This window comes from Artemia franciscana, chromosome 18, assembly GCF_032884065.1.
Source record: "Artemia franciscana chromosome 18, ASM3288406v1, whole genome shotgun sequence".
NCBI lineage: Eukaryota > Metazoa > Arthropoda > Branchiopoda > Anostraca > Artemiidae > Artemia > Artemia franciscana.
This window is the reverse complement of record NC_088880.1, coordinates 12,621,370-12,634,658: the sequence shown is the minus strand read 5'-3', so window position 1 is coordinate 12,634,658 and position 13,289 is coordinate 12,621,370. Positions and strand designations below refer to the sequence as shown.

At 34.3% G+C, this 13,289-nt stretch overlaps 1 protein-coding gene across 1 annotated transcript in view; it reads right to left on the bottom strand.

The window, feature by feature from the left end:
- The window catches only part of LOC136038634 (lysine-specific histone demethylase 1A-like), a gene marked incomplete at its 3' end in the record, with an annotated part of 406,525 nt that overhangs the window by 376,944 nt on the left and 16,292 nt on the right, over positions 1–13,289 (bottom strand). The window contains 2 exon segments of the mRNA XM_065721879.1: positions 5,030–5,206; positions 10,086–10,361. Coding sequence (XP_065577951.1) covers positions 5,030–5,206; positions 10,086–10,361 — 453 coding nt within the window.

The window sequence follows — 13,289 nt, the reverse complement described above, 5'->3', positions numbered from 1 at the left end:
TTATGAGTACCATCACTGTTAACCCACCGCCCAACAAACTAGCCAAGGCCGCTGAACACACTCATCCTCAGCCCAGCGTGTTCAGAGATTGGCCCGTTTCTGCATCCCGTGAAATCCTGACCGGTTATCAATGTTTTCTTATTACCTCTTGCCACTCCAGTCAAAAACCTCTTGCTTTTCCTTCGGCTCCACCTGGATTACAATACGGCACAATTTTTAACAGCCTAGTATGTTTCAACTGTAGAACGTCACCTAGCTATCTTAACCTTTCTCTCCTTATAGTCTTAGAGGTCATTATAGTCATTGTCCATACAGTCCAATAGGGTCACTCAAACGAGCTCCAAAAACATTCCTTGTACAATTCATCTTGAAAATATCTACGATACCTTCCTCAGCCTTCCAAGGCACCCATATTTCAGTCATAACAGAACATAGTCATTATCACGTCTCCTAGTATTCTAATCCTAGCTCGAAGAATCATCTACTAAATATTCTAGACTTTCTTCAACGGTGAAAATACACCCTTTGCCATGGCTATTCTACTTTTTACATCTTCATCGCATCCAACATTCTTGCTAATAATGCTACCAAGGTAAGTATAAAAACTCTAACACAGTGTCATCTAATAGGCTATATTTTCCTAGTGGGGTTTAAAAACCCTTGAGGTCACGCTGCAACACTACTCGCAGTCACAGTTTTGATTAGGCTGTCTTGTGTACTGTTCACACTCGTAAAACTGTCCCAGAACACACAAAAAGTTATTTTTTACACTTAAAAAGACCGACTTCGTAGTTCTTTCGGTTCAAGCTATGCCCAATCTTGGTCACAGGTTCCTAGTAACAGCCCTAGTTTCGGATGCAAGCCTAATTCTATTTTTTTTTTTTTTTTTTTTTTTTTTTTTTTTTTTTTTTTTTTTTTTTTTTTTTTTTTTTTTTTTTTTTTTTTTTTTTTTACACGTATGCTTTACTGAAGCCATTTACCACAATCCTTAAAATAGTCCTTCTCTTAACTTGTTGACATTCCTAAAATAAAAAAAGACCAAAAACATTAAAACTCAAACATATCTTTGTCACTTAGCATGTCCACTTTACATTTCACATACATATTATGTACTCAATTTCAAACTGGGACATGTACCAATACCGGGACATGTACTAATTATAATTTCAATTGAAATGTTAGTTAGAGGGACCCCTCGACCTTAACGTTTATTAAATAAGTCGTCTTTTAATATTACATTATTTTATAATGGAGAGTTATTTTCATGCCAAATATGAAATTACTTTAATAAATATAGTCTATATATATAAAAATAAGTTGTCTGTGTGTGTGTGGGTCTGTCGGGTGACGTCATGTTTGTGTGTTGACTGACGTCATGTTTTCGACTGACGAAATTACAGACCGGGGGCACAGGGGGATATATAAATGACGACGGGGACACAGGGAATGTTCGATTAGCAATCACCATCAACAAAGCTCAAGGGCAATCATTAGAATCATGAGGCATAACTAAAAAAACTAAAAAAAAAGGTAAAAAACTAAAAACTAAAAAAAAGACCATTTCAAAAACGAATGTATATACAGACCGGGACACCGGGACACAAATAACGACCAGGACAAAAGGAATATAAATGACACCCGGGACACTCAAAGAGAAATCACAGACTGGGACACCGGGACACAAATGACGACCGGGACACAGGGAATATAAATGACGACCGGGACACAGGGACACAACTACAACGGGGACGCCGGGGGGGCACAGGGGGATATATAAATGACGACGGCAACAAAGGGAATGGTCGATTAGCAATCACCATCAACAAAGCTCAAGGGCAATCATTAGAATCATGAGGTATAGATCTGAATACGGATTGTTTTCCCGTGGACCATTATATGTTGCATGTTCAAGAGTCGGTAAACCTGACAATCTATTTATATGCACAGACAATGGGACAGCAAAGAATGTTGTATATTCGCAAGTTTTACGTAGTTAAAAACATATACATATATATATATATATATATATATATATATATATATATATATATATATATATATATATATATATATATATATATATATATATATATATATCTGTATTCACAGGTGGGACATAGGGACACAACTACAATGGCGCGTAACTAATATGGCGCATAACGACTTACGCGCGCGGGGCGGCTTGGGGGGCGCGAAGCACCCCCACCAACTAGGTGTTGGGGTGCCACCCCAACAGCTAGTATATAATAAATATGGTCATATTTTATAAACATGAAACGAAACCAGATAGTAAACAGATAAGATTTTACACTCAAGTAGACCTTTCAAAAAAAAACACCAACATCCACAAGAGTAGCTCTGTTGTAATGCTACATATTGTGATGAATTTGATAACTTAAACCTGATGTGGGAAAGCTTCGATTGGGGAAAAATCCACTTTTTTACAATATTCGGGGGAATTCTTCGTCAAAGACGGAAACTATAAGTAGACAAACATTTCAGTAGGATCAGCGAAAACCAATTTTAAAACCCAAGTTTTGAGATGTCTTGGGCGACGGGTTAACCCCAACATTCAAAGCAAAGGCGGATCAATAGCAAAATCTTGGGGGGAAGGGGTTGTGACAAGGGTGCCAATAATTGACGTGTTTAATCTTTTGTATCCATATTAGACCTATTAATCCCAGAAAGACGCAATTTTCTATGATTTTTCTTTTGATCGTTTCAAACAGCGAAGCTTTTAGAGCAGCACCAGAGTTTTGTGCCATGTGGAACCATAAAAATAAACAAGCAACACTAATTACCATAGTTAAATTTGGCAAAGCTTTCGTCCGTCAAGATTCAAACATCAACAATTTAGTTATTATCCATATCAACTACACCTTCACAAGATGTCCTACATCTCCATGTCACAATATGTCCTCCTTTTCCTGTTTAATTAATGCAAAACACTTACACAACCATGAATTCCCGAAACAAGAATAAATAGCAATAAAAATGGACATTTTAAATAAGATGTATACAGTTTTTTTCATTAGAACAGGGCCTTTTTGTGGTGGGATATTTAGAAATGGCCTCTATAGAGGGCAGTTTCACTCGCATTGCCCACGCTGAAATAAATTGGCAGAACATATTTTCGGGGCCATCTTAATGAACAGTTTTTTTTTCAATTTTATTTCTGCTCTTATTTCTGCAAGGATAAATGACATTGTCAAAGATGATTTTATATCAACATTGAAAGCACTGTGAAATTTATTTTGATAACACAAGTTATTTGCCATAGCTTTAAGGCACTTGGATCTCTTGATCCTTTATTAAAGGTATTTCAAAATAAAAGTAGGGCCATCAACGGATCAATTTTAAAATTTGACCTATTAAAATTGCCACAATACCAAATGTCCTAATTTCTTAAGTAAAAACAGCAAATGTCCTCGTTTAATATATTTTCAGATGATAAACCTGGCATAACTGCACACATACCTTCACCAATTCAAACAACCACGTTTCATTTTCACTGCCCTTCGTACTTGACTAGTCCGTAGTGCTTTTTTTGCGTTTTTTTTCGCATGAATGACCCCAAGAAGGTGTGGTAGTTTAATAGAATCTGTTAATCTTTATTAAATCTAAATAAAAATAAATATTAATTTATGCTCTGATAATGCTTTAAAAAATCTAAAAATTCTTAAATTTTACCGTACAATACTAAGAACTGAATTTTTCCATGAAAATTGCCTTGGTCGGTGTTAAACAAAAACTAATGATAAACAAAAAAAATCCCGTTTAAGAAATAAATTCTATCTTCCCTCTCGAGAACTGCCCTATTAGAAGCCAATAGGGGCTTCTAAAGCCAGAGGGAGTCATACAAATTAATGTAATTTTCTCAAAACTACAGGTTCTGACAAGAGTAGAATTTTGTTTTGGATTTTATGTCAACTTGGGAAAAAAAATTAATGGGAGAGAGAAATCAAGTTGCTTCTATTTTGGATCAGTGTTGAGAAGTTCGCTTTCTCTCCTATTAAATTACTGTACATTTGAGATAAGTGCTTTCATTTTTAGCAGATATTTGGGGTTGGGGTTATTAGCTAAAAATCTTTTTTTTAGGGATGGAGAAGCAAAACATTTAGTCACTGTTACTAAACAGAACCTTTTTTCTTCTTTTCTTTGGCATATGCGAGACATTGTGAAAAGGTTGACCTATTTTTTCAAACATTTCTTGGTAACGAACGACTCCCTTTTTTCTTAAATTATGCCGACTTTTTTTTATGTCAATATCCTTTGACGGGTATATTTAAAATTAATAGAATTTACATATTTAAAATCAGTATAAAAAAAGGAGTCCAATGAAGAAAGGGTCCCCACCTCATCCAGTTTTCGAAAAACACTTTTTCACGGCATTCGCATTTCAAAAAATAAAAAAAATAAAATCTTAGCCATACATTTGTTAAAAAAAAAACAGAAATAAAACACGGGAACGTTTGTCCAGTGTCTGTTCTCTCAGAACTTTACATTTTTAACTACCAAGGATATCAAAAAAGGAGGTTTTGCAGAATTCGGTAACGAAAAAAGAACTTCTCTGTCGTCCATGGCTTTTCAGGATAGTCTCTACAGGCTCCTAATAAACTTACAGAGCTAGCCTTACATTCACAGAAAACTGAGGGCTAAGGTTTACGAGGGGCTAATGGAGAAAATTAAAATTAAGTCTTAATCCAGCATAAAAAGCTGCATTAGAGAACTTTTGTAACCAATTAAAAATGATTTGATAGAACCACCCGAGTTTTCCAACAAAATTTGAATTTTTTTTAACACAAAACTGTGCATAGTGGAAAAATTTGAATTGTATACACACATTTAGGCTGAGAAGTTCTAGTAGAATTATAAAGTATAGTTCTTAAGCCTAAAGTCTAGAGAACTTTGATTGTTGGATAATAATCCAGCATTAATAATTATATCCTGTTACCCTTTATGTCCTTATATTTTGGACAAGCACGATACGAACTAGTCAAACAATAAAACCAAATGGATATTATCTTACAGTGTTTCCAGTTGCTTCGTAGAGAGGACACTTCGTTTTGATCCTATAAAGTTCCATTGGAAATTGGCGAGCAAGAGTGGCAATCGGATTTCCGCCAAGACCAGTTACCACCATTGCCCCAAGATCCGCTATATAATGACCTTTTCGAAACGTAGCAATACGGCCACCAACTCTATCCTAAAAAAAAGGATACGTACAACCGATTAATTATAATCATCACCTATCCACATTATTAGCCAAGATTAGCTCCAAACTTGGGGTAGCCCTATTAGTTAAATCGGAACAATCAAAATAAATGAAGTTCAAGTCATGTCTCACTTGGTCTGCACGATAGCACTAACTTAAAAGTCATAAGTTCCAAATTCCGAATTCTACCAAATTCTATTCCAATAATTATAACTTGTATTTCATTAGAAAAGGACCTTAAAACCGATATAATAACATTAACTAAAGTCCCTCTCATCACCAAAAGGATTTTCAAGGGCTAACCAGTTTAAATGAGAGCCAATGATTGAGATATATCAGTCATATATCATATATCAGTCAAAGAGAAACAACCTACAAGTCAATTTGGATCAAAATATCATAAGCTTAAGAGTTATAATTTATAGATAGTTTATTCTGTGTCTTTAAAAATATATAATAAACATTATAAAATTAATTCATTATAAAAATAATATTAACCATACAGCAGCTTTGCATGCGTTCTAAAAACACTAGAATTTTTTTCTTCTGGTCAGCAGTGATGACAAAACGACGATTTTAGTGATACGACGCAAGACTTATGTAATAATCTACCCATTAAAAGATTCCTCCCTAAATAAAGATGGTACCATTGCCACAAAAAGACAAAGGAGGAATTCACAAACTGAAATTATGTTCCATGAAAAATTCTCGAATGGAGGAGGAGCTTGCGTAGCTGTGTTGGTCTTAGGCGGCTTGGTGCTGCAGTAAGTTGATATCAGTAGTAGTACCCTTCTGTGTATTGTATTTATAGTTTTGGATGGCTAGCATACATTTACTTACGACTTTTTGCAGGAGATCATCAAGACCAGACATTTTTCAAGTAGTAATGAATGAAGATGGCCCAGGTCCAGATTGCTCTCGTTCTGCTTTAGCCTCATTATCCCTTTCACCATCACCTCCAGCTCCACTTGTATATTGGATAATGCAACAGATTTTTTCAGTTGCCAGTTAGGAGCAACCAAAAAACTTAAATGAGCAAATTCGAGAATTTTCATGGACAATATAAACACTACAGGATCAATAGCTACAAAACGGCTTAGACTTGGCTCCAGCCCAAAACAAGTTATTAACCCGAAACAAAGGATACCAGCTATTCCAAATAGGCTACAAGCTTAGATTATGAAAATAAAGATTAACAATCGAAAAAGGAAAACATTTGATGAGAGTTTCCCCCAAAGATATAAGTTTATGCTGTTCAAGGTTGTATAAGCCTCCTGTGCAATGCCTGTATTCAGAGTTCAAATATGAATGCCAGTTTATCATTCTGACTTCCTGGGTATGACCTATTATGATTTCTAAAGTTAGTCGAATCAAACTATTTCCATTTCAAGCAAAATAAAAAAAGTGGACTTTGTCTCTCAATCCGGCTGAGAAACAATCTCCCGAAAATTTGGTTTTGATAGTCATGGTTTTACAGAAAATTTTAAGTTATAGAACTCCTTTCAATAAACTCAAGCTTCTATTATATCAAGCAAACTTTCTATAGAACAAAAATAAAATATGCGAAATATTCCAAGACGCTTACTTGTATCCTTTCTCAACTAGGCACCACATGTGATTGAGTACAGTCAAAATCACAAAGCAATGACATAAAATTACGAAAAAGATACGTAAAAACTACACAAATTAAAATTACGTTATTTTAAGAATACAATAAAATTTATTTTACTATCGCATATTACAATATAAAGCACTGAATATTGTCAATGCAAAACAGTCTGCTTTATAATTACGAATCTTAACCACTTTACTTGAAGTATGTTTTTCAAATCGGAGCTTGTACAGCTTTAATTTGCCTGATTTGATTTAATTGACTTTGCCTGAGTATAAAGCGTTCAAGAAGTAACTTAGAGCCAGAATACATTCCATCTGGGTAGAAAATTACTCCAGCTTACGCTTTTACGGTCCAGGAGCCCATGATAGAAATTAACCAGCTCTGAGATCACTAAAACTGACATCGAATCTAATGCAGTATTCACTTGAGTAAATGGATCATAGTATTTCACAGGTTAAGCAAAATCGCCGAGGATATTAAACCAGGCTTTAAAGCCAAAACTGTGAAACTATAATTTTTGTTCCCAAAATCATCAGTTTACCCATACATGTAAATTAAGATATAGCAATAATCAAGCAAAAAATCATTACAAATAATGAGACGACAAAAGTAGAGGACGGACGAATTGCGTCTAATATTTAAAGGCGACTAAATTTTAAAAATACCATGTCAATAATGTTTGATAGACAACTTTTGTTATTTACAGAAGCTTCAACTCGTAAAAAGTAGACTAGTGACTTGATGAAAACAGTATATTAGCTTGGTGAAATACACTTATTTAGCTTCGCTATAGGTTGTATTTTGCAGCACAATCTGAATATTCTAAAAGTGAAGATTGTAGGTGGCAATAATATTTGAAAAAACCTTCATGTTGGCCAGGAAGAAGGCAACAGCTCCAGAAGACGAAATAAGAAGCTACAAATAACGTGCATCATTTTTGTTCTTCAGGCGATAGCTATCTTCTTGACAATTTTGACCCCATCCTTGCCAGGGTTCACTATCTTTATATTGCAATTAAGAATAATTTCTTCTTTTTCTGCTCCTTCTTAAAGATTACCATCAACTTTTGATATAGTTTAAATTTTAGGAAGCTCTATTAATACCACTTTTTCTTTATATGCATTTTAATTCCATCAGATGGGTCCTTTAGTGTTGTTCAAGTGGCTAAGTTTGATATTGCTAATATCAATATTCCAATACTGCTAATATTAATACTGTTAATCCAAACATTTTAGTTCCGTGAGATCAGACCACTTGACAGATTTGTTTATACAGAATTCCAAGGCTTAGAATTATTCAATGATTCATTATCATGGTCCAGTTTGACAGATTAAATCTAGTTCGACTGAACTTTAATTTGATTCGCTTGAGACCTAGTAGCAACTTTTTTTTTTTGCGTAACTGTTAGCTTAGCTTCCTTATTAGCAAAACTGTTTAGCTTTAAGTACCAAGAACAATGAAAATTAAATATGATTGTCTGATCTGTTTAACTGAAAAATTACACAATCACACACATACTAAAAAGTGAGAAAAGTTGCGTATTCAATTTCTGATGAAAAAAGACCTTTACAAGCAGTTATGCAGTTTTGGTTTTAGCAGGAGCTAAATAATAATAATAATAATAAAAAATGTAGGTGAAAGATCAGAAAAAAAAGCTAGAATATGGCCCCAGACGGCTGAAGAGGTTGTAACTTATCTTTGAAAGAGTAGATGTTTTTGAAATTCTACACAATGCTAGTGTTGGCTTCTTACGGACGAAGAGCGTTGTCAGATCTAGCTCATTAGTTTTGCTTATTTATTTTCACAGTTTACCGTGGCAACACTGACAAAAATGCGGAACTGCCCAAAGAACTTAATAATCTTGAAACAATCACAAGGAAAATCTTAGAAAATTACAGTTAGCAAATGAGAATAGATCTAAGATAGGTCGAGTGGGTACAAAATGTTTTTATTTTGAAGTCCTTGGTTCTATAAAAGGATGTTCCAGTGCAAAATGCGTCATATTTTACTGATTCTCTCTTTTTTTTTTTATATGCACAGTTTCCCACGCGTTATAAATAAACGAAATTAATAATATAGCTCATATCCTTAAACATCTACAAGCTTGCACGGACGAAAACCTGTAACCTTAAGCTTGTCATACACAAAGAGAAATGTGACAAATTGTTAATTTTTATCTTTGGTATTCTTTCCTTGGTCATTATACATTCAATCGATAAGAAAAAAAAATATGATTAGGGTTATTTACAATAAAAAGCCGCTAATACCAATATTCAGTTTGTTTCAACAGCCGGTGTCACCTACTGCAAGCAATCAAGATTTCTATGTTCATCTAGATATCGAAACCGAAAGATTCTGTACTTTTCTCCAAAATTTGTAAGAGGCTCACCAGCCAGGGCTTCTATTCTGATTGGTCTACTTTAATTCAATTTAGATCAGTCATAGTTGGTTCGGCTAAATTAAGCTCACTTCAAAACTTAATATTAGCTTTTCAATTTTTATGTAAAAAAAAAGAACTATTCGCAAACAAAAATATAATAAAATGCTCGACAATCCATAGACTTCTTAAAAATTTTTACTTGTTTTAATTTTTTAGTGCTTTGTTTCTACTAAACTCATTGTATATGATCTGGGTCGATTATGTTTGTTTGGTTATTTCTGAGAGTATCTAACACCTGACACTTTATTTGCACACGTCTGGGATAAACTTAGGCTATTTATCACACTGCTGCCTCGTCAGTCAGCAAACTTGTTATTAAACTGAAAGCTGAGCAAACTGAAGGTATTTTAATGAGCAGAAATCTATCCCCAGAGCCCATGCCCCCTCCCTCTTCCCCAAATTTCAAACCCAATTTCATCGTCAATGTTCAATGTTCGTCAATTTTGCGTGTAATATGGCTGTTTTTGCTTTTTGTCTAAATTTATATCACGTTTGGTGACTTTTACAAAGTATGTCGCTTTAGCCCGTAAATAAATAAATAAAAAAAAGAAAAGAAAAAACGTTAAAGAAGAATCAGAAATATTAAAAAACTTTGTCTAGTAACTACTATTGAATTTATAATCCTGTTAGATATTTCCTACTTCTTAAGTTCCTTTTATCTCTTCTTAAAAAGAAAAGAAAAAACTTACTCTTCCCTCAAAAACAGAGACTTCAAGTCCAAAATGTTGAACCTGTACATCATTGAAAGCTATATATACATTTCCTACTTCTTATGTTCCTTTTATTTCCCCTTAAAAAGAAAAGAACAAACTTACTCTTCCCTCAAGGACAAAGACTTCAAGTCCAAAATGTTGAAGCTGTTGAGCAGCTATCAAACCAGAGATCCCAGCTCCAATGACGATAACGCGACCTTTTTTTGGCCTCATCAAAGGTATTTTCTTGTAAATACCAAAATTAATGAATCCATAACGATCAAGGTAGGCAAAAACACGCTTCACTAAAGTAGGGTCACTATTATAAGGAGGCTCAATTTTCTTCATCACGGCCTCTAAAGCCAACTCCTCATTTGGATTTTGATGCCACAAATGAAGCTTTAAAATAAAAATAGCAATTAGAAAAGTGTCCGAGAACAATTTTAAAAAGAGGTGGACCAGAGAAGATTACAAACTTGACAAAATATATGAAAGTAAAATGGAAAAAAAGTCACACTATGTATTGATAAGTCTAATAAAATTCTAGTGAAGCTATTGTTTTCACTATTAAGGTTTTGATGACATCTGTCATCAGCATTTTATCTAAATGTTGCAACTGATATTTTCATCACAAAGTGTTTTTTTCCATAGCTCTTTCCTATTGGTAGGAATTTCACCCATTCCTATTGGTATGAGTGCATTTATGCAATAAAGACGAAAATAATCTATATCACAACCCTCAAATTCTGACATGTTAGGGTAAGTTGAGGTCTCATTCTGACATGTCAGGGTAGGTTAAGCCCTCAAATTCTTTATAGTACCAATAGAACTTTGCAAAAAGAATCACTTCCTCAGAAAAATGCCACTACCTTTATCTAAAAAGGCGGCAATATGAAACAGTATAAGCTTATTCTTCCTTGCGGCGAGCAAGAGGCTGCTTGACTATTTCATTCGGTCTTTTTTACCTAAAATATAAGAGAGGTGAAAAGCCTCCTTACATTTCAAAAAAAAACTTTCTCTACGGAAAAAAAGACAAAGCTAAAAAGACAATTCTTGTTTTTTCCTTTATTAGGATGTTGATGGGTGCATGTTTGTACAGAATTTAGTGTGTGTTACGTTCTACCCTAGGGTTTGTCTAGTCAAATAAAATACAGTATTTTTCGACGACAAATAATTTGAGCTGAGGTTAAGATAAAATTGTTTCAAGAAGAATACTACTAGCTCTGAGAAACGACGCGTTTACTTAGGAAAAATTGTTTATTTCGAGAAGGGGAGGGAGGTGTGCTGAGAAGTTCGAAAACCCTAAACAAATAGGTGATTACAAGGAAGGTATAAACATTCAGAAATAATTTTAATCGACGATATTCAGTAAATGAAGACCATGACCATGTCTTTTGCTTAAGGTTTTAATAGAGTTAATATTTGAACGTACCCAGCTACCAGCAGGTTAAATAGAAAAGCCATTCTATAAACGTAGTTATGTGGCCAACCATAAAGACTGATGGAACCAAAGCCCTTACCCCCTTGGAATAAAAATAAAGGAAAGTTCTACTTTTTGAGGAGGCCCCCTCTCCAAGCGATAAAAAATAAATGAAGTTGCACTGTATAGAAAAAACAGTTACTGTTGAAACTTGAGGAATATATTGGTTCAAGGTTTTGGTATGCTATTTATCTGCAATCCTGTGGCTTTAACTTTTGAACATGGGATGACGATTTTGCTCTCATTTAATGGCTCAGATTCAGCTTTACCCTTTAACTGAGCTTTATTTTTATCTTTGCTTTAGATATCAGCTTTAGATTGGAAAACATGTTGTTGTGGTTTTTCAGAAAAAGGCGCAAATTAATAAAAAATTCCTAATTTTAAAGCTTAAATTCCCTCTGCAAGTTTTGTAATTTAATGGTCTGTTGTCATGAGGTTTAATCAACAAAATACAAAAACCACACTATCACTTAGTAGCTGAGATTCGGGTCCACATTCAACCTACCGAATTAAATTTTAAAATTTGACATTGGAAATTCTAGCTAAAAACTGGTCAAAAATTAGTTGAAAATCGTTGGAAAAGGGACAATTTTGCTTTTCTTTCAGGCAAGTTTAAATCCTTCTCTAAGAAAGACTAAATAATAATACAATTCTGAATCAGTTAATGGACTTCTCTGAGACCAGTGAATCCCATTACATAATAATTTTTTTTTGTTTTTTTTTTTTTTTGGTGCAAGTTACACCAGCAGACTTATCAGAGCGAACATAAACCTAAAAAGGAATTTTAGGTAATTCTCTCAGAAAAAGGCAATGACACAGTTTCGGCTCGCTGAATTGATAGATCTAAAACTAACGAATTCAATGGGATAAGTATATTGTCGTTTCAATGCAAAGTAGCCTCTCAGAAATTTGAAAGTCTTACAAAGAAACACAAACCTTCGTCCATTAAACAGAAAACACAGTTCCTACTAATTCTATCATAAAATTTGAGCCATTCCTAGGGGGGGAGGAACGGGCCAGCTGCCCCAGGTGGAACAGCTGGAGGGGGCGGTTGGGGAATTGCCCATTTTGTTGAAATTTTTCACTTTAGATTCAGCTTTTTTGCTTATATTTGAATCGGGAGGGATACGTTGTAATTAATTTTTCCCCGGGCACCACCAACTCTAGGAACGGTTCGGCATTCAATATCTCTACATCAGCAAATTTTTCCTATGATGTTAAAAAGCAATAGCAACTCAAGGTGAAGGTATCCAAACCCGGTTGCTTTGGCTCCATAGATCATTTGTTATCTTTAACAAAACTGATTTTCATTTTTATTACAAAAATTGTAATAAGAAATCAAAGTCTATACTATGCTTATACTCAGATCTACAACTCTACTGCACAATAAATGTTACTAGTGTCTCCAAAAACTTACGCCAGAGACTCTGAAAAAAAAAACTCCCATCCAAAGTTAGCATCCTCAATCCATACTTACCTTCACCGCGGTTTTATTTTTATAATTGCTAGTCTTGAAGGGTACAGGCTGTTTCTAAGCAGAATTGAGGAAGATTTCCCTACGATTAGCTCAGAGAAACACCCCTGCCTGCTCAGTTTTTTATGGGTATACCTGTGCATTGTTACATTCAAAGGTGAGTTTCATTATTCTGTAATAAAAGGCAAAAGGGTCAAAAGCTGCGCATCTTAAACTGCATATTTTGCTACTTTCCACCAAATAAAAGAGAATACATCAAGTCTTTACAAATTTAACAGGACTCTTATTGACGTAAAAAAGACTAGTCCCCCGTACAAAATAGCCTTGTCAAATTGAGTAACAAAAAAATAACCCTAATAAATCCACCATATAG